Raw genomic sequence first — 27,526 nt, 5'->3', positions numbered from 1 at the left:
GCTGCGGGCGGCCCGCGCCCGGTCCGGGGCGAGCTCCCCGCCCCGCCTCTGGGAGCTCGCGCCGCCAGTTTAACGGCTGCGCCCCCGCGGGCCGCGCCGCCTCGGGACGGACCCCGCCGCCCCGCCCCGCCCCGCCCCGCGCAGTCCCGCGGCGCCGCCCTCGGCCCGCGAGCAGAGACGCGGGAGCCGTTCCCCGACGGGCAGCGGGGCGCCGAGCCGGGCCACCGAGTCTGCGGAGCGCCGGGACGGACGGACGGACGCTGCGGCCGAAACCCTCGGGATCTTGAGGCGGTAGGAGCGCTAGGAGCGGCTAGGAGGAGCGGGACCGCGGCGGCGGGACGGCCTCCCGGGAAGTGTGGGGAGGCGAGGGAGGGTCGCGCTGCAGGGGGGCGGCGGGCCACCGCCGGGAGTACCGCCGGTCTCTGTCCCGGACTGCGGTACCTGGCTCCAACCCGTTTCCCCACGGAGGTAGCCGCTTTCAGATCAGCCAGATGTTTTGATTTTTAATGGAACGATGTTTATAAAAACCTCTCTCTCTCTCTCTTTTTTTTTTGAAAGTTGACAGAGTCGTAGAAAGAAAAGATCTCTCAAACAAAATTGTCTTTCAGCTACCTTGCAGGGTGGAAACTGGATCCAGGCAGAGAATCCTATAGGGGCACTTGTATTTTATTAGGGACACTATATCTGTTGTCAAGGTTATAAGTAAAATGTTCAAATAACAGGTGACTGAGGAATTTAAATTGAGCGCCTCTCAGGGAAAGCACTGTCAAGGTTATAGGTAAAAAGGTTAAATAGCAAATGTCTAATTAGATAAAGAGAATACATATATAACTAATCTTACATCTATATCTAATCATCATCATCATCCTCTCTCTGTCCCTCCCTCTCCCTCCTTCCCCCCTTTCTCTCTCTCTCTCTATATATGTATGTATGTATGTATGTATGTATGTATGTATATATGTATATATATGTGTGTGTGCATATACATATATATGTATATATATATATATACACACACACACTTGTGCATGTATATATAAAATCTATGTGTGTGCACACGCACATGTGTCTTGATGTAACCCAGGCTGGCCTTGAACTGTGTGCAATATAGGGTATTTCTTCTGCCTCCAACTCCTGAATACTGGAATAAGAGAAATGTGCCACCATTCTGGGTGTTATGTGGTGTTGGGGATCAAACCCACGGCTTCAAGCATGCTAAGCAAGCACTCTACCAGCCGAACTACATCCCCAGCTTTCTACTTCTTATGCTGTGAACTATGATTACTATAGTCCACGATGTAGAAAGAATATCCTAATGCTCTAATTTAGTATTCTAAGCAAAATAATAAATTGAGGAAGAAGGTATTAATATATAAGATATTTTCATCAGACTTTAAACATAAATATGTCTTCTCCTAGGTATTTTTTTAAAATTTTCATTTATACATAAATACTTACATGGAGCAGTGGGGATTCAGTTATCTTACCAAATAGACGATATTAGAGACAGGATAGGAGCTTTGAAATATAATGCTCACTATTACACTTTGTGGAATGTTTCTGATTTTTTTTCTGAGTTCTATGTTTCTCATCTGTAAGGCGGGACTAATAATTTTTCCAACAGTTGCTAAATAGCTCAAAGTTAAATAAGATAATAAGTGTAAAGTATTTAGCATGCAGGAATATAAAAAATGGTGTTTTAATTTTTTGAATAAAAGTTTGTTATCAGTATTGATTGCATCCAAATTTGTCTGTGTTTATGCTTATTTTTCCATTCTACCATATTTAACTTTTTTTAATTTATTGATATTTCTAAGAAGTTAGAGTGAATGGGTGCACTAGGGCCTCTTACTATCACAAATACTCCAGATTCATGCACCACTTTGTGCATCTGACTTTTTATGGGCACTGGGGAGTTGAACCCAGGGCAGGAGTTTGCAAGCAAGCAATTTTAACTGATGAGCTCTCTCCTAGCCCCCCCCCCAACCCCATTTTAACATATTAAAAAATTGTAGGTTCGTTTAGAATTAATGGGGCTAACTTTTCCAAAACAGAAAAAAACAACCAAGGATATAGTTATATGGAATAGAAACTGCAGCTTGTTTCTTGACTAACAGACTAAAAATCCTTAGCCAGTATTCCCTTCTAAAGCAATTTAACTTTCAAGGTGAACTAATAAGCTGTATTTAGCAGCCATTTCAGGATATATTAGTAGAATGAGTGTCTTTGCAACATTGGATCAGATTGTTCTTTTAAAAACATTTATGCTACAAAACTGTTCATTTCAATTTTAGAAGAGCATTCTAATAGTCCCTCTACTTGCTACACACTGCTATAGGTGGGATTTTGTTTCTTTGGCAATTTTTGTCCTATGTAAGAGTTGATGATGTAAACATCTACTCTAGGTGGTATTAGCTTCAAGAGAAAATTTAAACTCTGAGGATAAATATATGTTAAAGGTTTATTTGTTTGAGAAAGAGAGAAACAACAAGAAAAGAGAATGGGCATGCCAGGGCCTCTGGCCACTGTACATGAGCTCCAGACACATGTGCCACTTTTTGCATCTGGCTTTATATGGATACTGGGCAATAAAACCTGGGACATCAGGCATTGAAAGCAAGCAGCTTTAACTGCTGCCCTCACTCCACCCCAGGACTTGTTACTATATATAATGACTTTGTAGTTAAGCCTTTGTAATTTTTACCTGAATGGAAAATTGGATTGTGGATTGTAATGCTCTGTGTTATTATAATCTTATAGATCAACTTCATAATTATTTATTATAAATAAGGTGATGATAATAGATAGTATATAATTTCTAACTCATTGCCTTTAATGTCATATTTCTTTGTAGACAGTTTAATTAAAAATAAAAACATTAATAGCACTGCATGGGAACATCTTTGCTTATTTTCTTGACTGGTGTGGATTTTTATATGGAAAGATATAACTATTTTCTTTCGTACTACCAACTGGTAGATTATAGCAGAAAAAGCTATAAATTTTATTTATTTGTTTTGCAAAATCATATAATGGAGTTCTGTAACTCCCTAGCTCTTGAAAATCCCCAGTTTGAATACTATGGATTTGCCTTGCTCAGCAACTGGAAAAGACTTTACAATCTACAACTCAATTTCAGCTGAGCAATGAAAAAAAAGGAACTGTGTGTCAAAGTTTTCTATTCTTTTGTATTCTGATTCACTAGTTTCATATGTGAAACAGGATGGAAAGTTACTGTGCACTAGTATTAAGGTCATCATCAAAATTATTTAGGATTAACATTAAACAGAGTGACATTAGAACTATAATGAATTCATAATTAACATAGTGTGCTTTTCTGGCTCTTGTTTTAAAAATTCCAGTCCACAGCCAATATAGTGAGTATATTTAATATTCAATAACATTTGAAACTATTTTCTACTATTTACAACAGTTGCTGCTTTTTTCATGTCAAAGTTGTATTGTCAATAACTATAGACACATTGATTTGTTTAGAGGGTGAAGTGCTATTTTGTAGTGCAACTAGTCAAGAGAGAAATTACAAATCAAGATAGTTACTAACTTGGAATACTAGTTGGCTTATTCCCAAATTCCAGGAAAAAGTAATTCTGATCTTAGTTACCATTGTTAACTTGGATTATGTTTATGATTTTGATATTTGAATTAGATATCTATAAAGGTTTTTAAGTAGGAGAAAGCATTTCTTGGTTCTAAAAAGTAGTTATTAACCATTTCTTATACTTGAGGAAACAGTAACTTGGACTAAACAATCTTCTTTTTAAAATTTCATTTATTTGTTTGAAAGCAGAGAGAGATAGAAGAGAGACAGACAGAGAGAGAGAATGGGCACACCAGGGCCTCTAGCCAGTGCAAACGAATTCTAGATGCATGCACTCCTTGTGCATCTGGCTTATGTGGGCTCTGGGAATTGAACCTGGGTTCTTTGGCTTCACAGGCAAATATCTTAACCACTAAGCCATCTCTTCAGCAAACAGTTTTCTTAAGATTACATGGTTATAATTTTGGGGGGTAACCAATGCAAGACTAAGTGATATGTTGCATTTGATTTATCTTGATGTATATCAGAATTTAGAAAGATTATTTCCTGTGCACATGACAGAAAATTTTAGATATTATGAGGAGGTGCTTAGATTTTTATTTAGTAAAATAAACTAAAAACTAGTTATGTTGCAAGTATTATGAGAAAAAGATCAGTAATACCTGGTTTTGTGGCTTTATATAATTTAGGGTATTTAAGTGGGCATGCATTATATTTACTTTGATATATTTTTAAAAAAATATAGACAAAATAGACTGAAGATCATTGAAGCAGGAAGATAAGGAAAGAGGAACTATTACTATCACTTTACTGTTGACTACTTATTAGAAATTAGAAAACTTTATGTAAACTATTTATTTTTATTTTATTTTATTTTATTTTATTTTTTTTGAGATAGGGTCTCACTCCAGCCCAGGCTGACCTGGAATTCACTATGGAGTCTCATGGTGGCCTCAAACTCATGGCAATCCTCCTACCTCTGCCTCCCAAGTGCTGGGATTAAAGGCGTGTGCCACCACAACCGGCTTTACGTAAACTATTTTAATGCTACCCATTGATACATGAAGATAATTTGTAAGTAAGTAACAAAAGCTTGATCTTGCTTTTGTAAGTTGAACAGGCTCTTCTGGAGAAGAGCAGAAGGGGACTCTAGACAGAGGATCTGAATTTCTAGATACATGGTGAAACAAAATAACATTAATTCAACAACATAGTGAACATATACAAAGTCTACTACGTATTGTGATCACACTAGAGACATATTTGAAAGAGAATTGTGATTTAACAGTCAGCTAATAGGTAATTGGAAGGTGGGTGATAATTACCAGGTTGGGAGAGGATACAAGGCTGTTTGGTGAATATGTAAAAAGCCTTTTAAACCAAAGGAAGGGTTGGACTCCTTACAACAATGTGCTCCCTCCAGACATAAAATGGCCTCAATATCCATGACCTCATAGCGCCCGACACTACCTACACAAGACCATCGTAAGAGGAGGGAAAGATCAAGACATCAAAATAAAAGAGAGACTTATTGAGATGGGGAGGGGATATAATGGAGAATGGAATTTCAAAGGGGAAAGTGGGGAAGGGGAGGGTATAACCATGGGATATTTTTTATAATCATGGAAAATGTTTTTAAAAATTGAGAAAAAATAAAATAAAATAAGAGTAAAAAAAAAGAAAAAGATGGGGGGGCATGTTAGTCTCAATGCAAATTAGAAAGAGAGATTGAGGCACCAGCTATATGTTAGAATGTTGTACATCCGTATAGGCGTGAGCATATTCATCATTTCCTTGACTCTTGAACTTATGTAAAGTTCCTTAATTCTCTAAGCATTGTCGGTAAAATGAAGATATTAACTAAAGTCTACCAAATCTCATTATGTTGCAGGTGTTAGTCTAAAAGATTTATGTAAATTACATGTGCTATTTATTCTCCATATTAAGTCTACAAAGTAGAGACTATTATTATGCATCGTTACATAACTAGATGGTAGAGCCATGATATAAACATGAGTAGGCTGACATGAAAATAATAATAGGTATTATTATTATTATTAGACATCATCCATGTAGCCTATACTGGCCTTCAACTTGGCAATCTTCCTGCTTTAGCTTCCCAAGTCTTGAGATACAGGTTCATATCACTATGTCTGAACTCTGTTAATAGTGCCTCATTCTAGAGTTATCCTGAGTAATGTAACGTGCATATGTGTTTTATTATGTATGCCATGTATATTAGCTCCTGTTTCTAGTATTAATAAAGAGATGTTGAACGAAAATTCTTTTTTATTTTTTTTTGCTGATGCTGGGTTTTTAACCTAGATCCTTGCACATGCTAGTCAGGGATTATCATTAAAATATATTCTTAGTCTTTTTATGTTTCTTTTTTAATTTTAGAGACAAGGTCTTACTAATTTGTAAGGCTGGCTATATGATCTTCTTATCGCAGCCTGTGTAGTAGCTGTGATTATAGACCTATAACAACAGGCCCAACTTGACCTTTTTAAAGTATAAATGTATGCAAAGAGGTCATAATTTGTAAGGCTATCATTGTCAATCCATGTATAATGTCAGGTACAGAGGATACAGAGTGAATAGATATTGTGTCCTAATTAAGAAGAACCTGCTCCTCACAATTAATACAACAGCTACATGCAGTGCAGTGTTTCTTGGTTCCCAAGATCATAGATGAGAAGTATTTGTAAAGGTTATCAGAGATGTGAATTAAGAACCACTTTGGAATTAAGACAGCAATTGCGGTAATGAAAAAAATGTAAATGAAATAACTTTTGGAGGAAAAATAAATAAGAACTAGAGACCAATTGATGGTGGCTAGATTTTCAGTCATCAAATTGGCTTTAACCAGGGTGGTCTAAGGGAATTGATATTAGCTTTAAAGAATCCAAGAAGATGGCAGTCTATAATATCTAAGTTTTAAATCTCATTTTGTATATATTTAAATGAAGCACTTAGGATACGAGTCTATGTCAACTGAAATATCAGGCAATTAGAAAACTGGGATTAGAGGTGAATGCTACAGGTATATATTCCACCATATTTATCCATGTACATAGGTAGTTGTAGCTTTAATACTAGATGAAATTGTCTAAGAGACTAAAGCTAAATTTAGTCAAATCTCTAACTTTGTTATTAGAGAAAAGATGAATCAGTTAAAGTGGTGAGAAAAGGCAACCAGAGAAATAGGAAATAAGACAAAAGAATAGTTATAGCAGTTAAAGGAGGAAAATAATTTTTATTTTATTTTATTTTTTTCTCAATTTTTTAAACATTTTCCATGATTATAAAAAATATCCCATGGTAATATCCTCCCTCCCCCCATTTTCCCCTTTGAAATTCTATTCTCCATCATATCTCCTCCCCATCTCAATCAGTCTCTCTTTTATTTTGATGTCATCATCTTTTCAGGAGGAAAATATTTTAAATGAAGACTATACAGCTGTATCAAAGCTACAAAGAAATCTGAAGTGGTTGCATATCATTACTTGTTTTTACACACACACACACACATATTTTTTTCAAGTGAATGTTGTAGTCATTCGTATAAATGTAAAACATCTTATCTAAAAAATAAAACTATTTTTCCCTATTAAAGTATGGAACCTCAAGGTCTTTATGACAATGGAAACCAAAAAATTGATTGGTAAGCCACTTCAACCGGCAAGACCTGTTCGTCATCTCTCTTCTCCCCCAGGTGAGTAGCATAGTGTATAATTCTTTATATATTAATTTGTTAATGGCTAATCAGTATTTGACAAGGTAAATGTTTTATAGAGTATTTGTTGTAGTTCTATCTATAATATATAACAAAATGCAAGCACTATATATGCACATCAGTATTGAAGAAATAATTCCGAACATGTACATGTTCAACTATAGTTCCTCTCTTCCTCCCAACTCCCTGTTCCCTTTCCCCACTGCACCTTTAATCCCATCTAAGTCTCCCTTTCCCTTTTCTATCCCATTAGACCCCTTTCCAGTTCCCTACCTTTGATTTACATTCTCACTTAAATACACATATTCCACATATGAGAGAGAACTTGCACTATGTCTTTCTGAGCCATCCCATCCCTTTCATTTTTTAATAGTTGAATTAAATTCCACTAGGCAAATGTGCCCACTTTCATATCTAATCATCTGCTAATGGACCTTTAGGTTATTCTAGTTCCTTATTGTGAAGAGAACAGCAATCAACATGGATGCACAGGCATCTCATAGTAGGATATAGCATGTTTGAGTTGGATGTTTTAAAGAAACAATAAAAATTAATGACCTCTTCTATTTGAAGGCTTTACAAATATTATCTATAAACAAAGGTTATTAGTAATCCACCAGTCCAAAGTCTGTCCAACCAACAAGGGTAGGAAGAGTATCCCTTAATGGAGAGAAATCATATTTTATTTCTCATTACATTTTGTAATTAACTGACTTCTTGTGAGAATGATATTCACAATATCAGTTGTAGCCTGTGATTATTATCACTGCACAGCAGTCATGCTATGGAATGAGCCTTCTAAACAACATGCCTCCATGCAAAGCATAAAACAACAATTTTAACATCAGGCGACACAGGCTGTGTGGTGGTTACATTGTTCTCTACTCCAAATGAAGTTGTGGATGTACTTGAGCTGTAACCTGTCTAACTTCAGAAAATCTAAACAAACTAAAGTTCTAAAATTAAGCTTGGTCTCTTGGCTCAAGCCTGTAATCTAGCTAATTGGGATGCTAAGGAAGGGGGATTGTAAAGTCAGGTTCTGCCTGGGCTACAGAGAGAATTAAAGCCAGCCTGAGCAACTTAAGACCCTACCTCAAAATAAAATATAGGAAAAGGCTGAGGATCTCAGTGGTAGAGGGCTTTCCTAGTATGTGCAAGACCCTAGGTTCAACCACCAGACAAAAAGTAATAATAATAAAGTTGAGTATCTTTTTTTTGTCCACAAAATTATTATCTGTATATATTCTCAAAACATTTTACATTTAACTCTTAAATTGGAATAATAACTTTTGAACATAGTCATTGCTTGTTTCCAGAATGGCTTATTATTTAACTTACATTTATAAACCTGCTTAAATTTCTTTAGTCTATTTGTTTCATGAATTAACTGAGTATATGGAAAATGGAAAACACAGAACTTGTATTGATACAAAAATAAAGCAGAAAAAGTAGAAATGCTACAAATTCCTGCTCTCTGTTCTTACTCCCATGCTTGGTCCCTACAAGGGAAGGTGTCTGCACATTGGTCATTGGGAGTTAGAGCAGACACATATGAATGGACCCTCCTGGTTCACAGTTTAGCACTGTGGATGCCCTGTCCTAGTGCCCCGGTGGCAATTATGGTGAGTTATATCTGATATCTTATCGTAAAGGGAAATATGTAAAGCTGTCAGCTATTACTAGCTTTTTGCCAGCATCCCTCCTCCCTTCATTTCTGCAGGTCCACATTTTCACTGACCTCTCCTTCCATGGCTGTCACATAGGTGAATGGGAGGGATACAAGGTGGACAAGTAACCTTGGTCTCTTATTTAGTTCTGATCCTCTCAAGATGTAGACAGAAAAATAGAAGTTTGTTAGATAGAAAGGTTTAGTGAATGAACAATAATTTTGGCCTTTCTCAACACACTTTCATGCTCTCTGACTAACTCTGGCCTCCAGAAAGAATCTTCCTTTCTCCAGTACTAAGACAGAATGACTTCCTTTGTGAAGCCTTCCTGATATTACTCCCCCACACAAACCAGCTCTGCTTCACCCAGTAACTTCTCAAAATCTCAGTTTAGAGAAAATCTCAGTTAAGAACACTTCCTGTGCAAGCTTGAGGGCTGAGAAGTCCTGAGAGACTACTCAAGTTTGATCCTCAGGACCTATACAAACAGCTGGGTGACATGTCTGGAAACCCTTGTCCTGTGGAGCTTAGAAAGATCTCCATAGCTCATGAACACTTGCAAGCTCCAAGATCAGGAGAGACACTGGCTCAAATAAGAACTGGTGGAAAATTAAGGAGCAGGACACCCAACATTATGTTCTGGCCACTTTAGGTGCATCTGCAAGCACATTCTGCTGCAAGTAAGTACATGAGATGTCACAAGGACACATACGCATGCATATAACACACACACACACACACACACACACACACACACGTGTCACCATAAGATTGTAGCTTACTCTGTATAAAATTGTATTACAGTCATTATGTATGAGTTTGTCTTTAAAAGTATACTGTGAACTCTTTTTAATGATTGTATACCCATGTCCTAACACAAGCTAATATTTCAGAGGGTTGAATAATTATTTGTTGAATAAATGAACTGTTATAAAACATAGCAGTGCAAAGGATATCACATACATGTATGCTTTTTAGGTGATGTAATGGCATTTATTGAACACATGAATATTTAAAATAGCTATTTCCTCTTTTAAAAGGACCAGTGTTCCCTTTCAACTTTCAAAATGAATATCCATGCAACACTCAGTGTTTACAAAGTGGAGTTGGCAGAGTAAGTGATTGAAACTAAAACAAAACATATCTGGGGGAGTAGCTCAGTGCATGCTTGCCTGGAATATATATGTATATGTGTGAATATGTGCATACTTATGCATATTTATATGTATAAATAAAACACAGAGATATCATTTATTAGATGGGTATTGCATGCAAATTCCTTTGCTATAAATTTATTATATATTTTCTAAAAAATTATATTTCAGATATATATTAAAATATTATATTGCCTATTTCCCATTTCACCCAGCATTTAAAACTCTAAGAATTTTTATATATTTGTTGTCATAATATTTTGCATATATATGCATATGTGGTATGTAAATGTGGGTAAATGTGTGTGAGAGTGTATGTGTGTGTGTGTGTGTGTGTGTGTATGTGTGTCCAGAAGTCAGTGTCAAGTATCTTCTTTAGTCCCTCTCCCCCCGATGTTTTTGAGACAGCAATAATTGTAGAGTTTGCTGCTCCATCAAGGCTAGCCAACTAGAAATTCCTAGGGATCATATTTACCTTGATATTATTCTTGTAACTAAATGAGATATATGACTAATCACTTTATAAAACTTTTAGTAAGTATACTTTCACATGTTATGAAGGGTTTGAGTTAATCATCACATTACTTTTAATATAAATAGACATGGTAAAGTATAATTTCATCTTTTGACTTTTTGGGGGGGTCTTGGCATTTCAGTACTTATTACAAAGCGAATGAAGTGTTCTTCTGATAAAGTTTTAGATATGAGAAATTTCCATACTTCTCTGAATGCTTTATTATTAATTCAGTATAAAGGAAAAAACTTTAACATTTCCTACCTTTTCTTTAATGTTTAAAACTTTCTACTTAAAAGTGCTAATACTTGAACTTTTGATCATTTATTTTTATGTCTTTGTAGTGGAGAATTAGCTTTTATTTTTATTGTTCCTAGAGTCAGATAGTCCCTCTGACTTCAGGCATGTTTCTGAGTAGCTTTTATAGAAACTTCAGAAAGAGTGACAGCTGATTTAGCAATAATATTAATTTTAAGATAGCTTTTTCCAAAGAAATCTACTTTAGTGAATTATGGTGGTAGTTAAGTTTGCAACCTCATTTTTGTCAGTACAAGAGCAGATCATTTTTAAGTCTAGATTTATTATGACCTTAAATCTAATATATAAAATATTATGTTCTTGAAGTTAATATATAAAATCAGAAAACCATGCATTTGATGTTGAGAAATCTTGCTGCTTTGTTCACTGGATGCTCTAATTGGCATTATTGGCATATTTTCTGCTTATAGGGAGGTTGAGTAAAAAATGGATCTTAAACTAATTTTCAACTAATCTGTTATCAGATTAGTTTAGCCAATTGCACAATAAAATGATAGTCCTTCGAATAAGATTGTAAAATTTTCCTTTTTAGGACATTGAGACAGCCAGTTTTTCTGAGTTTTTTTTTTTTTGTCTGTTGTTTGACTTAAGTTTGATTTTCTGTTTTCCAGATGCTTGGTAAAGCAGCCCATAATCTTTCTTATAAACTGGCATATAGATCCTCTTATGAGATTTAAATAGTAGATACTGTAATATTTCCAGACTTTTATGAAAAATGTTTTATGCAATTAAAAATGACCTTGGGGGCTGGAGAGATGGCTTAGTAGTTAAAAGCACTTGCCTGTGAAGCCTAAGGACCCAGGTTTGATTCTCTAGAACACACATAAGCCAGAAGCACATGGTGGCACATGCTTCTGAAGTTTATTTGCCATGGCTGGAAGCCTTGGTGCCATTCTCTCTCTCTAGTAAATATATAAATAAAAATAAAATATTTAAGTTCCAGGCCACCCTGAGACTACATAGTGAATTCCAGGTCAGCTTGGGCTAGATCAAGACCTTCCTCGAAAAACCAAAAAATAAAAAATAAAATATTTAAAAATGACTTTGGGAGATATTAGATGTGGTGATAGTATATACATAGAATCCCAGTACTGTGGAAATGGAGATAGTTGGATCCTGTAGTTCACTGGTCAACTAATCTAGCCTAATTAGTGAGCTTCATGCCAGTGAGAGACTCTGTTTTAGACAGAGATGGATAGCATACTTGAGAATGATATCCAAGGTTGTCTTTTGCCCTTCAAGTGCATGTGTACACATATGCATATACACACATACACACCACACAGACATGCATGTATGAAACAAATAGTGACTTTGGGCCCACATGATTTATCTATGGTCTCAAAATCACTTTCACAAGTTACAATCTAAAAAATATTATATGTGGTTTATGAATCTGTTTTGAAAGACACTATTTTTATGCTTTTTCTTGAGAAAGGTTCTCACTGTGTAGCTAAGACTGACCTGGAACTCCCTGTATAGCCCATATTGGACAAATTTGAAATCCTCTTGCCTTCTGTTTCTACCACCTGAGTACTGAGATTATGAGCTTGCAGCATGCCACCTAGCTTTCAGTTGTCCATTATTGTTAATAAGATTTTAATATTTTACATCTTTTTATTTATTTATTTGCAAGGAGGGAGAGGAGGAGAAGGGGGAGGGAGGGAGGGAGGGAGGGAGGGAGGGAGGGAGGGAGGGAGGGAATGGGCACACCAGAACATTTTGCTACTGAGTACAAACTCCAGATGCATGAATCACTTTGTGAATTTCTGACTTTTATGTGGGTACTGGGAAATTGAACCCTGGTCATCAGACTTTGCAAGCAAGCATCCTAACTGATAAGCCAGCCATCTTTCCAGCCCTCTGTTGTTGTTTTTTTTTTTAATCAGCAAACTACAATGGTGGTTTATCTTTTGGTTCAAAGCATTCCTGATAGTTATTTTAATTAATAGGAAACTATCTTTGGGTGGTAAAAAGAATCTGTTACATAAAAGTTTGAAACTCAAGTTTAAAAGTGCCTTTTCTTCTTTCTTAACAGTGTAAGACGAATGGAATGCAAGCCTTTTCTCAAGGTCTTAATGAACAACAGCAGCATCAGACCCCAGTTAAAAAAGGTAACATGTTACCATCAGTGACAGATTTTATTCCAGAGTACCTTATTACTCATATAAGGCTAATTTACTTTGTCGCTTGGCTATGTACGTAGTCAATTTTTATTTTAAGTTTTATTATATAGTTAGTGCATGTGAATGCAAGTATGTGCATACCACAGTGCAGTGTGGAGGTCAGAGGACAACTTTCAGGTTGGTCCTTGCCTTCTACCTTGTTTTAAAGGAGGGTGTCTCTTTGTTTGCAACTCCATTCATGCATTTTTGGGAAATTCTCCTATCTCTGCCACCCTTCTCACTGTGTATGCACACTGGGATTATAGCATCATACCACAGCTTTCAGCTTTTTATTTGGGGCCTGGGGATCAGAAATCAGGTACTTAGAATTGTGCGACAAACACTTATCCACTGAGCCATCTCTCCAGTTCATACTCTTTTAGGTTTCTTCCTTTTTTAGGCGGGGGTTTGGGGATTTCAAGGTAGTATCTAGTTCTAGTCCAGGCTGGCCTGAATTCATTATGTAGTCTCAGGCTGACCTTGATCTCACAGTGATCTTCCTATCTGAGCCTCCCAAATTCTGGGATTAAAGGCATGCAACACCATATCTGGCAGGTTAATTTTTTAAAAATATATTTTATTTGTTTATTTGAGAGAGAGAGAGGGAGAGGGGGAGAGAGAGAGAAAAAGAGAGAGAGAGAGAGAAAATGAGTGTGCCAGGGCCTCCAGCCACTGCAGATGAACTCCAGATGCATGCGTCCCCTGTGCATCTGGCTAACGTGGGTCCTGGAGAGTTGAACCGGCTTCCTTTGGCTTTGTAGGCAAATGGCTTAACCACTAAGCCATCTCTCCAGCCCCTAGGTTAATTTTTTATATTGTTTTTAAGTCTATTTTTATACTTTTAATTTAGGTATTTGAAAGCTGGCAAGCTTGCAAGCAAAGAGAGACAGAGAGTGAGAGAGGGAGGGAGAGAAAATGTGCACGCCAGGGCCTCTAGCCGCTGCAAATGAACTGCAGATACATGTGCCACTTTGTGCATCTGTCTTTATATTGGCACTAGGAAATCAAACCCAGGTCATTAGGCTGTGCCGGCAAGTGCCTTAACCACTGAGCAATCTCCCTAACCCTCCTTTTCTATTGTTTTAACTGCCATAAAGAAGACACCAGATGTTTATTTCTGTGTTTTATATATCATGTAAAATTCTGAGGCAGAATGTGGGCAAGTGCTTTGAGATGATTCGTTAGGAGGCCAGCAGAATGTCAAAGCAAGTGACTTTTATTCTTTGAGATTAGTCTGTGCTGCCCTCTTCAGGACAGGAAGCCCATATGTTGATGATGGCTGTTGGCTTCAAGGTCAACATAGCAGTGTAGTGTGGGTTTAGTGCCACAATTCCCCCCAAAACTTAGTGGTTTCGGTTTCTCACCAAGGATACACCTGGTTTTTGTAAGCTTTTAATTGGATTACAATGTTCACAGAAAGGTAATTCTACCATTTTTTTTAAACCACCTCTTTGTACTACTTGGTTCTAATAGTGATATTTTCTAATATCAATCATGTCTGTTCTTAGATTCTTGTATTTTTGTCTTTCTTGATCTACTTTTTCATTTTGCTTGTGTATTCTTTAGGAGATTCATAGAGAAGAATGCTGTATAGAGTAGTTTTTCAAGTTTGTCTATTTGAAAGTGTAGTATTCTATTCTCACACTTGATTGATAGTGTGACAACAGAGAAATTTCCAACTGAAGATGAGCCTCAAACATTTTATGTTATGGGAAAGAAGATAGACATAAGATTTGACCTATTTTGAGTTTAATTTAGGAAACATCTAGAAAAGACAAGTCTATAGAAACAAATTAAATAAAAGGTAAACATATTTTATATAAAGACTTAGGATTGTCCAATGTGGAATATTTTGTTGTTTCTTCCTTTGATACAGAATTCCTCTGCTCATTTCCCAAAGCTCCTATTTTAATTTGTTGTTGGTGGCATAATTTACTAGAATTGACTAATTTAATTTAATTTTCTTTTAGTTTACTTCATTTTTGTACATGTGCGTTTTTCTGAGTATGGCTACCTGTGCGCATATGTGCACATGCATGTGAAGGACGGACAATTTCAAGTGTCGCTCCTAAGGAACAATCCACTTTTTTTTTTTTTTTTTTGAGACAAGGTCTTTCACTGGCCTGTAGTGCTTGCCAATTAGGCTAGACTAGCTGACCAAGAACACCATGAGTCCTCCTGTCTCTGCCTTGCCGGTATTAGAATAACAAGCAAATGCCACCACATCTAGTACTTTTACACAGCTTCTAGAGATTGAACTCAGGTCTTCATACTTGTAAGGCAAGAATATTATTTACTGAGCTATCTCCACAGCTCCGACTCTCTATTTCTCTTAAAATTTCTTCCTCATTTTTCATTTTCTTAACTTCTAAAAAGAATTTAATAGTTTTCCTCAACTTGTTTAATTTATGTGTATATGGATATATGTGTTTGAGGGCATACATATCCTATAGTATGCTTGCAGAAGTCAGAGGATAACCTGGGGGTATTGGTTCCCTCTTTCCACTTCATTTTATTATAGATTTTATTTTCTTATTGCCATGGGTCAAGTGTGTATTATCCCTGACAAAATATTTGTTGTGGCTCAATTTTATGTAGTAATCGTAAAAGGGTTGACTAACTTTTTAAGATGGTTGAGTTATAGCTCCTAATGGACTCTAGTACTACTCAATAGAGTCTGGTACGTCTCTTGAATTCCTCTAATACAAGTACCCCCACTGTGTGATGCCACCTGCATAATAAGATGAAGCCAAACATTCCTTGCTAGGTTCTGTGCTGCTTGGAGATTTTAGTCACCAGAATTATAAGCAAATAAACTTTTTAATTTTTTTGTTTATTATTACTTATTTATTTGAGAGCAACAGAGAGAAGGAGGGGGGGTGGGCACGCCAGGGCTTCCAGCCACTGTAAATGAACTCCAGACGCGTGCGCCCCCTTGTGCATCTGGCTAACCTGGGTCCTGGGGAATTGAGCCTCGAACCAGGGCCCTAAGGCTTCACAGGCAAGCGCTTAACCACTAAGCAATCTCTCCAGCCCCAAATAAACTTTCTTTTTCTGTCTAGATGACCCAGAAATATGTATATTATATATGAATATAATAACAAATAAATAAATGTACTACAGATTACTATAAGTAAATATAGCAACAAAAAACAGACTTAAACTTTTTATGCAGAATTTGTCTTCCCTAAAGCTAATTTGCAGATATGTTATAACCTGATGTATTTGAATTGCTCACTTTAAGCTACTTTTCATTCCCTTACTATTTTCTGTTATACATTTTTTGAAATTTGCTGTTTGCTTTACAAGATATGTGTTTTTTCTATGCATGTTATTACTATGTATTCTAATTTAATTTTATCAGCACATACAATTAAATGATTTTAAGTCTTTGCCCTTATTAAGGCTTGTATTGTGGCCTAGTGTATCATTTTATCTGTTGACTAGACCAAGTGTACTTCAAAAGAACAGATATTTTGTAGTTTTTGTCATTTATAAAATTATAGTTGACTGAAGTGTTTGATAGTATTACTCAGATTTATCTATTGATTTTTCATGTCTAATTTTACTGGTTGATGAAGGAAGAATTATTTTATTAGTAGACATTATGGAATTATTTATTCCCCCTTTGTTTCTGTTAAGTTTTGCCTCATTTATTTAAAAATTCTGTTATCAAACAGAACATGTTGATAATTATCTTTTTCTGACAGTAAGACAGCCATTCTAACTTTTCTTGTGCATTTGGCTTCATGTGGGTACTGGGGAATCAAGCCCAGGTCTTTGGGCTTTGCAAGCAAGCACATTAACTTGTGAGCCCTATCTCCAGCACCCCAATATCTATTTTTATAAACAAAAATTTTGTTTGAATTTTGTTTTATCTATCTATCATCTATCTGTCTGTCTCCTATCTATCTATCTATCCATCCATCCATCCATCCATCCATCCATCTATCTATCTATCTATCTATCTTCTATCTAATTTATTTATTCATCTTTCGAGAGAGAGAGAGAGAATGGGCATGCCAGGACCTTCAGCCTACTGTGAACAAACCCCAAATGCATGTGCCCCCTTGTGGTATATGTGTGACATAGCATGCTTGTGTCATTGTGTATCTGGCTACATGAGACTGGTAGATTTGAACATGAGTTCTTAGGCTTCGCATGCAAGTGCCTAACTGCTAAGACACCTCTCCAGCTCCGATCTGTCATTTTATATTATCTATCACTGCTTTTGTGCTGTATGGCAGAATTAAATTGTTGTAACATAGATTGTATAACCCAACAAATATTTGCTATATGACCCTGTACAAAAGAAGTTTACTGATCTTTAGATTATTAAAATTCAAAGTGACTGTTGATAGATTTAGCCTACTATTTTATTATTTGATTTCTGTTGGTCTTGTATGATTTTTTCTTTTACCCTTTACTATTTTCTTTTAAATACTTTTGGATTTCATTTTTGTTTATTCATTGGATTTTATCTATTTTTCTTTCCTAGCTATAATCTAGGAATTAGAGCATCTAATCTTTTTACTTGTGGTGATGATGATACAACTTGGGAACCATATGCAGGTCATTTTCTTTCCCCATCCTTTATATCCATACTTTAAAAACCATACCAGACCATTTTAAAGTTTTTACTTTCCACAGCAGCACATACCTTAGTAAAATTTAGAGAAGGGGTTAGGGTTCTTTTCTACTTTTGTGGCTCTTTCTGTTTCTTTTGTTAAGTTTCCATCTTTCTTTTTCCTCCCACTTGAATAAGTCCTTTAAAATTATTTCTTGTGGATCAGGTCAGATGATGATGAAGTCTTAGCTTTCATTCAGTGAAAAATGTCAGTAGTATTCCTGTAGGATTTCCTGTAGGAAATGGAGTTTGAGACTTCCTGTTCTTTTCTTTTAGCACATTAAGAACATTATACTCTTCGTCTTCTGATCCAGAATACAGTCAATCTTAGAAGTGAGAGCTTCTGATGGCCATTCCTGATTAGAAAGTGGAGGCATTGAAATAGTTGCTCACTTGAAAGATAGGCGCCTTGGATACTGTTTCCATTACCCATCATATAGTTCTGATAGTATGTCTTGAATTATGTTTCTTGAATTATGGTTATAGAATTAATATGTACTATGATTGAGATTCAATAGGCTCATTAGGGTTTCATTTTGGCAGGATCTGAAATTACTGATATTACTGTGGCTATACTTTACACTGTTGGATCATACTTGTAGATTTTAATAACCAGATGTGAAAAGCCATGCATTATCAGTTTCTTCAAACAATCTTCCTTTTTTTCCTTTTCTTAATAACCTGGTTTTCTTTTCATATGAAAGGAAAATCTAAGGCAGTAGCTATTTTTCAAAGCTTCTTAGTTCTTCTCTCTTATAAATACTAATAATCATTTTATAAAATAAAGTATAAGTTAAAGATATCTGGGCAAATGAAGCAAAATGTGATCTAGAAAAGTATTGTGTTTTATAACATCATATTTAATTTGTAATACCAACAGAGAGAATTAAATACAGCAGAGATTTCTTGTTGAAGCTCTCAAGTGTTTCCATCTGCAGAAAAAAGCCAGACTTTCTGCCTGATCATCCCATTGTACTTCAAAAACCAGTAAGTAGTTTCCAAACTTTGTTGTAGAAAATTAAATTCCAAATATTTGCTCTTAACTGTACCTGAAGATTTTTACATTTTATATCATAAATTAGTATCAATACAAAAACCCTCAAAAATAAATATATAACTCATCATTATAAAATAATTATTACACCACTCAAGAGACATCATGGAATAATTATATTTTGTTTATAAAATATTTTTATGTAAAAGGTCGTGAAAATATACTATTAATCTAAAATGCTCTACTTTTTGTCAGTTAAGTTCCATAATTCACCTAGAATTTATTTTACTGCATGATGTTAAGTTGAGGTTAAGTTTTATTTTTGCTGTATGGATCTTCAGTCATCCTAGGTAAGGATAGTACTCTGACACTCCATGGCAATGTATGTATGTCCTATTTGGGGGTTCTGTATTCTGTTCAATTATTTCTTTTTTAAACATTTTTTTATTGACAGCTTCTATACTTAAGAGACAACAAACCATGCAAATTCCCTATCCCCCCAACTTTCTACTTCACAAATCCACATTCCATCATATCCCCTCCCTCTCTCCATTAGTCTGTCTTATTTTGATGTCATCATCTTTTCTTCCTATTATGAAAGTCTTGTGAAGGTAGTGCTAGGCCATGGATATCAATATTGATGGTTGGGTTTTCTAATTATCTGCAGTATTCTTAGATGCACTGGTTTGATGTTATATATCCTCCAGGTAGGAGCTTAAGGTGCCAGGTGTGGCTCTTAAATTACTCTCAGAGTAACAGAAAAAGTGACCCTAGGTGTTGGGTTTGCCTTCCATGCAAGTATTCCATTAGGCAGTGTGGAGCAAAATACAGGCAAATTCTAAAATTCAACTGAACAATATACACATTCAATTAAAACTAGCACTCAATTATTCCTGTTAAACTGTCCAACAAACCATTCTAGTTATCAGTCTTCATGGCATTGCTCCTTAGTCTTGTGTAGTCCTTATTTATGTGTAAATCTATTAAATACATCAAATAAATATACACAAATGATATTATTATCTTTTAGGATATTTATTGGAATGTAATGGGTTTTGACATAATACAAATTGTAACTCTACTCTGTATATTGTAACTTGGACATCTTGCTTAAACTTGAGCTTATTTTACAACTGTAAATAATGACAATAACCTCTGGGCTAAATAAAATAATATGAAAGTGCCTATCAGTCATCATACATTCAGATTTTGTGATTTCCTGCTTTCTGCTAACATTTGACTTATATTTTATAGTTTTAAGTTAAAGCAATTAGAAATTTTTTTACTTCTTTTTTTAAGTTTTCTTGTTTATTTTTATTTATTTATTTATTTGAGAGTGACAGACAGAGAAAGGGGCAGAGAGAGAGAGAGAGAGAGAGAGAGAGAGAGAGAGAGAGAGAGAATGAATATGAATGGGCATGCCAGGGCCTCCAGCCACTGCAAACAAACTCCAGACATGTGCGCCCCCTTGTGCATCTGGCTAACATGGGTCCTGGGGAATTGAGCCTTGAACCGGGGTCCTTAGGCTTCACAGGCAAGCACTGAACCGCTAAACTATCTCTCCAGCCCTTATTTCATTTTTAAAATTTTATTTATTAGAGAGAGAGAGACAGAGAGAGAGAGAGAATGGGTGTGCCAAGATCTTCAGCCACTGGAAATGAGCTCCAGATGCATTCACTACCTTGTGCATCTGGCTTATGTGGGTCTTGGGGAATTGAACCTGGGTCATTTGGCTTTTGCAGGCAAGTGCCTTAACTGCTAAGCCATCTCCCCAGCCATATTTCCTTTTTATTATTATTGAGTAGAAACTTTATATTGATCATCTTTGCCCCCACTCTGAGACTTCTCCTAAATTGGATTTCTGGTATTCACCATGGAGTTGTAGGTTATGAATTATGAGAGCAGCCGTCATTGTGGGGAGAGCTATGTCTGTGGATATTCCCTACCACATATTGGCTCTTAAATTCTTTCTGCTTACTCTTCCACACAATTCCACGAGCTTTGGATGTCTTTAAGTCTCTTTTAGTGTTGAGCTCTCATCAGCTTCTAGATTTCTGCTTTGGTGCATTTTGGGTATCCTCAATGTCTATCTCCATCACCCTGACCCAGGTTGTCAAGCTCACTGTGAAAGCAGTATGCCTGCTTATCTCACCAATTCCTCTGTAGTTTTACTTGGTTCCTGTCTGCTTTGTGAGGGGTAGTTCGTCCTCTGCCAGGGAGTCAGCTATCTATTTTTTCTTGATGACAGATTATCTCAATTATCTTAAAAAGAAAAACAGATTCTCCAATGGAGAGTGAGATTAGGATAGGTTAAGAGTATAAGCATTGTTAATTTAGAGAGATTTTGATGGGTGTTGCCTCACTTTTGGACAAAGACTAGTGGGTGCTTCTCAATGGAGTTCATTATCTTGGTCTCTGTAGGGTTCTGACTTGGTTCCTAGTTCCAGTTCTGGGTTCCTTTCCACTGAGCACATCTCATAGCCAATCAAAGAGTCATTGATTACCCACCTAGGCTGGGTACAACTATTTCACAGGTGTGTCCATCTGTGGTTGCTTTTGTATAGCAGTACCCCCTAATTGCTCACAACATTGTTGGCCATTTTCCCCCAGCAGCTCATGGATCACTTTTTAGCCCTGTACAGGCTAACCATCTGGGAACTGGCTTCCTTACAGATTCAGCTGGATCTCTCAATGTTCTGTATCAGCAGCATGTGGTGTCTTCAGTAATAGGGTCTTACCTTTTACCTCAGGCAGGTAATCAAGTGTTTTGATAGAACCCTGTTTTGTTTTGGGGACCTTGTAGGCTTCTCAGATAACAGCTCAATGTGGATTATAACCAATTTCTGGTACTAGGACTTGGTAGTCAGAGCCAAATGTTTCAGGGTTAGGCTTCATCCCACCCTCTCCAAGGCCCTTCTTACCAGATGACCCCTCCATGCTTCTATTGAGGGTTCTATCTTTTAGTCCACTGTCCAGGACAAAGATTTATATGGCACCAATTAATTTTGGATTTGGCTTTGTGTATTCCTTCCCCCTCCCTCCTGCTTTCCTATCCCCCAAACCCTTCCATATCTCTTATCTATCCCTCAAGTTGTCTGTCAGGTATTTTAAGATGAGGCTCTAAATATTGGTATGCCAAGAAAAGCTCAAGTATATTTCTAGTTTGGGAATTCTAAATTTTGGAACTCCATACCATTTATTTTCAGTTATAAGTTATAAATTTATATGTTGATCATTGTTTATATTAGTATACCATATTTAAAGTTTATAACAACTTAGAGGGCTTCAGTTAGCTTTTCTTGTTTTTAACATTTTTTTTTTATTTGAGAGAGAGATACAGAAGTAGGCAGGCAGGGAGAGAGAGAGACAGATAGAGACAGTGGGCACATCAGGGCCTCCAGTCACTGCAAAGGAACTCCAGATGCATGCCCCTTTGTGCATCTGTCTTACGTGAGTGATAGGGAACTGAACCTGGGTCCTTTGGCTTTGCAGGCAAGTGCCTTAATGACTAACAAATCTCTCCAGCCCAGGTTTTCTATTAAAAGGTTATCATAATACCTCCTATAAAGGCTATGTTTAGCAAGGAAAAATCTACCTGCTGTTTGTATTTTTGTCACTCATTTTAAGCTCATTGGGAACATATAATTCTTGCTTTGTATGAATAAATATAAATTTCACTTCTACCTAAAATAAAATCACTTTTGGGCTAGAGAGATGTCTTAATGGTTAAGGCATTTGCTTGTGAAGCCAAAGAACCCAGGTTCAATTCCCCACGACCCATGTAAGTCAGAAGCACAAGGGGCACATGCATCTGGAGTTCCTTTGCAGTGGCTGGAGGCCTTGGCATGACCATTTTCTCTCTATCTGTCTTCTCCTCTCTATTTCTCTCTCTGCTTGCAAATAAATAAATAATTAAAAAATAAAATCACTTTTCACTTTTAGACTTTCTAACTTAATAATACTTTATTTTGTTAATAAGTGTTTGACAAATTTATTTTGAATAAATACATTAAAATTAAGCTTTTACATTATGCATTTATAACACTTATAAAACTGGATACCACAGAAACAGAGCCATAAGCTTATTGAAACAAAGGACTGCTTTATATTTGACAACTGCATTTACTTTAATAGATTCTATAGTAACATGCACTTAAGATCTAAGTGGGTTCACAATATTTGGTTTAATAAATTAATTTGTAAAAACTTTATTTAGTCTAATTGGCAAATTAGCTCTTTCTTCTTTATTACAGGAAAACAACCAAAATTATAAGTAGCATTTGAGAACAGATGAACTTGAAGATAAAGAATTACTCATTTTATATTTGGACACCTGCAAACGAAGTGGATCAGGAACAATAACTGTAATGGACTGTGACAATTCAATTTATTTTTAATTTTGATGGTTGGCTGTTTGGCCTTTCATAAAGTGAGAAAGATATTTTAAACTATAAAGAATTTTTCTAATCAGTTTTGGCTTTGCAGGCAGTTTCCTGCAAACATTGAGAAGCAACACCCAAAAGTAGAAATTTTTTTGAAGTGGGAGGACTGTATTTATACTTTTCATGCTACTTGCAGTTTTCTTCTTTCATCACTTGTAATAATGGAATGGAAATGTAAGCTGTAAAGATTCTCAAATATAAAGAAATTGCTACAATGTACATATAGTACATAACTTCTTGTTGTATTGAAGGTTGTTTTTGTTATTTTTCCCACTGATTTCACCAGCATTGACCAGATCATTATGACTGCTCCAGAAGTGCAGAATGATTCAGAATGTTCCAAGGATGGTTAGCAATGGCAAGAGAAGGTTTTCTAATAGACATTTATCTTTATATTTGTGGTTGATTGACCTGTAGGTTTTTAGTAATGACATTGTTTTACATTCATGATAACTAGCAGAGATGAAAAATTTGAAAACAAGGGTACTGAATGAAACCAAAGTTGAAAAGTAGCTGTACTTATGTCAGTAATCCGACTGTATGATTAGAACTTGAGCACTGAAAAGTAAAGTTGGTATTTCTTGTTTTCAGAAGAGGAACCACTGAGGCATTTGTAAATAATTGAGGTGCAATAAGTTTTAATTCTATAATTTCTTATAACAGAAACATATGTGGATGAATAATTTTGGATTTTAACTTTATTTATTACGAGAAATTTAATACAGTAAGCCTCTTACAGTTTTTTACTCTGGAGGTTACTATTATAAAAAAAAAAAGTAGTTTCATCTAGCAGAGTGTTAAAAGCATCACGGACAGAAAGATAAGTATAAACTCTCTGCTTCTGCTCTCTCCGATTCCTGGGTATGTTGGCAAGACATTCAAGGCTATTAATTGGCAGGAAGTTCATATTTCTCAGAATATGAATTTGTAAAACCAGCACTATTTGATTCATTATTTTTTAGGGCTTGTCCAAATTTACTTATTTTGTATATAGTAGTTTCCCATCTTGGTCTTTTAGCACCTTATTCGATATTAATTTGTTCCTCAGAGAAAGGCCTTTTTTAAAATAGGAAAAACACCCCTTCATTAAGCACAAACTTATTGTTTACTTAAAGTGAGATATTTATATTTAAAGCTCTGTTTTTTCATTCATGTTTTGTCCTCTACACTTTTATAGTATTGGTTCCAGTATAAGTGTTTCTGTATGTTAGCAACATACAGAAAAATATGTATATAATAGCCAGGGTTACAGTTACTATAGAATTGGATAATTATTAGATTTTCTCAAGCCCTTTTGTTTTTCTAATTTTAAAATGTTGACAACTGTTTTAATTGGCAATCCAGATAGCCTTTGCACAAGCTCTGTCACTGGGTGAAACCCTCTTTACATATCCAACTATGGTACTTTGGAAACTCCCTAGTGTCCAAAAGACTTGAGATGCATTGGATTTGGATGCAGAAATCAAACACTGCAGACAGTGTTTAGATTGGTTATACGTTGCATTTTTTGAAACATTTGTAACTGCATTTTCAAGAAGAGTTTGTATGTACACATTCCCTTGGGTGTCAAAGTTTTTTTGACACCTAAGTTGTTTGATTCTTTCTTGGTGTATATAACCAGGGAGACCCACAAGACTGTTTTGTTATCTCTTTGCTTCGTGCATATATATATATATATATATATATATATATATATATATATATATATATATATATATATATATATACACACACATTATCAGAATAATTGCTGAACAACAGCTCAATCAATGCTCCTGGCTTTGTATATGTTTCTATTAAAAGAGTTCAGCCAAACATTTTCTTAGTGCTTGGCATCTTTGAAGTTGGACACACACACACACACACACACACACACACATAACTTTTGTGTAAATGTATGTTAAAATTTGCTACTTAATGTCTAACAGAAACTGTAAGAATTTTAATTAGATTGATGGAGGAGTGAAGTATAAAAACGTATTTCATAAAAGTTAGTATTCTGTAAATTGGTTTGAGAAAAGTATTCCAGGTCAAACCTTATATTTATGAAATAAAAATTTCATTCAATCCTACCCTTTTCCTGAGTTTTCCAACATGAAGATAGGAAAACTTAACATTTTTTTCCTGAAGGCCTAGCATCTCAAAGGAATGTGGACAAGAGGATAACATGGATCACACTGTCACCTGTGTTGTATTATCATAGCAGCATCTATAACCAGAAGTTTTTACTGAAAATATTTAGCTTATGGATTTGTAGAGAAGAGTAGATAAGATATAAATTATTAATTATCTAAGTGTAAAACTATAAAATAGGTATCTTCTGCCTTGAAGTTTTGTGCTTACTTTCTGTTTCCTCTTTATTCATTGGGTTTAAACTTTATTGTTAAAGTAGTACTGTATTTTAAAATCTACCTAAATGCAAATTTCTATTTTCACAAGAAAAGTTAGCTGTCTGTATCATATATCATAGCCATATGCCATGAAGTTTAAGTTGTATTTCCCCAAAGTAAAACTTTCTTAATAATGTTTAACTTACATATGGAGAATTACAATGCTATTAAGTGATATAACAGTGCTACATTAGTGAATGGCACACCACCTATTCACAAAATTGTGCACTTGTAATTTATCAGTTTATGATCTAACATATGGATAGAGATTCTACAGGTTATATCCAGGATTGCTTATATACTAATTTTAAAAGTAATATAAAGAAAAGAGTTGTAGGAGCATGTGATGGAAATGGAGTCAACATTATTGAAGAATATTTCATTAACAGAAAAGTACAATAATAAAAAGATTACAAGACATTGATTCAATGTGGTGATCTACAAAATCTGTCCTATGAAGCAATAGTCTAAAAGTTTCACCTTAAATTTTTCTTACTATAATTTTCACATTTTATTACTTTATGTATGTACCTTTTATCACATATTAGGATTTTGCCACAATAATTAGATTACAATGGAGCAAAACAATTAGTGTCTAATGTTAAGAGTATCAACAAACTTTGAAACTTTTTGTAGCATATACTTTAGGAGAATACACTTAAATACATTAAATGAAGTATACAGCAGATCAGCAATGACAGAGAATTTTCTAGTCAACAGTTTAGGTAAAAACACTTGTTTTTCACTTGGAACAATGAAGAAAATGTCTAATTGTTGTTGAGGATCCACCATGATGCTGAAAGAGATAAAATATTTTTATATAATGAAAACAATTTTTAGAGCAATGAAAGTTCAAATTGTAAAGAGATCATTTTCCTCATATTTACTCTGCAAAATTATTTTTCTAGTCAGCATTTTAAACTATTTGAGATGAAAATGAATTATTCCTACTTGTCTTTGAAGTATTATAAATAGTGATGATAAAATTATATTGTTGTTGTAATCCCCAGTACCAGTAGTTAAGAAATATATTAGATACTTCCACATACAGATTTTAGAAAGATTAAATTCAAGTAAGTGGATATTTTTAAGCAATATTTTTAGTATGTCTAGATTTTAACATTGAAAAATTTTCCAAATGAATAATATCTCTTCACAAACCTATGATGAAGAAGTGTGATTGGTGGAATGATGGGAGAAAGACCAATGGAAAAGAACAAAGTTCACCCTTAGTGTTGTGTTTTGCTGGCAGTAGGATCTAGCTTTCTCATGCACCCTCCTTTCCATAGCCATAGGCTTTTTCTTGTGCAAAGGAATGTTCTGCCCCATAAACCAATCACTTAAATTGTTTCTGTCTAAGTGGTTTATGATAGTTAATGGACCTGGTTTGCTGAATTTGGGTATGCTGCATTTGACTGATTTTTGTATTTTAATAAGTTCATAAGAATATATTTTAGTTTGTATATTTATATCCAGATGGCACCAGGCCTCATTGCTTTATCTTTAAAATGTATTTCAGTTAAATTACTTTCCTTCAATAAAAATAATCTTACTAGAAATCATAATTTTTGAATTAAAAATAAAATCTTACTCATTCTGTGTTTTTTAACATAAGAGCATGTGTTTGTTTGTTTGTTTTTTTCAAATTTTATTTTAGGCCTAAATATGTGAAGGTACTGTGGATTTTACCACGGTTTTAGCTGTTTTTTTTTTTTTTTTTAAATCATCAGGTTGCGTTATTGCAAGTCTAGGCCTGGGCTCCATCCACACAGTCCGGCACAGCGGTAGTATGGGAGAGAGCCCTGACACTCAGAGGGAAGGGGTTTATAAAGAAAACAATCACTGAGGTTACATCATATTACGACTTTTAAAATGATTGGTTCTAAGAGGGCACATGTGGGAACTCCAGCCTACTTATCTTAGGTCAGTAACTTGTTTGCAGAACCTATCTTTTGCAAGA

General features: G+C 35.3%; 2 protein-coding genes across 2 annotated transcripts in view; one reads left to right on the top strand and one right to left on the bottom strand.

The window, feature by feature from the left end:
- Positions 1 to 191: 191 nt before the first annotated feature.
- On the top strand, positions 192 to 24,857 carry C2H8orf88 (chromosome 2 C8orf88 homolog). The gene is made up of 6 exons (XM_004656925.2): positions 192 to 291; positions 7,176 to 7,274; positions 10,003 to 10,076; positions 12,987 to 13,062; positions 18,621 to 18,727; positions 22,988 to 24,857. Exons 2-6 carry the CDS (start codon positions 7,196 to 7,198, stop codon positions 23,009 to 23,011), a joined length of 360 nt encoding a protein of 119 aa, XP_004656982.2. The 5' UTR covers positions 192 to 291; positions 7,176 to 7,195; the 3' UTR covers positions 23,012 to 24,857.
- Positions 24,858 to 24,914: 57 nt separating this feature from the next.
- The window catches only part of Necab1 (N-terminal EF-hand calcium binding protein 1), a 165,603-nt gene continuing 162,991 nt past the window's right edge, over positions 24,915 to 27,526 (bottom strand). Inside the window, exon 13 of the mRNA XM_004656924.2 lies at positions 24,915 to 26,362. Coding sequence (XP_004656981.1) covers positions 26,334 to 26,362 — 29 coding nt within the window. The 3' untranslated portion in view covers positions 24,915 to 26,333. The remainder of the gene's footprint in view (positions 26,363 to 27,526) is intronic.

The sequence above is a fragment of the Jaculus jaculus genome, chromosome 2, assembly GCF_020740685.1.
Source record: "Jaculus jaculus isolate mJacJac1 chromosome 2, mJacJac1.mat.Y.cur, whole genome shotgun sequence".
NCBI lineage: Eukaryota > Metazoa > Chordata > Mammalia > Rodentia > Dipodidae > Jaculus > Jaculus jaculus.
Note: the sequence above shows the minus strand (reverse complement) of the source record. Positions and strands in the feature narration are given on the sequence as shown.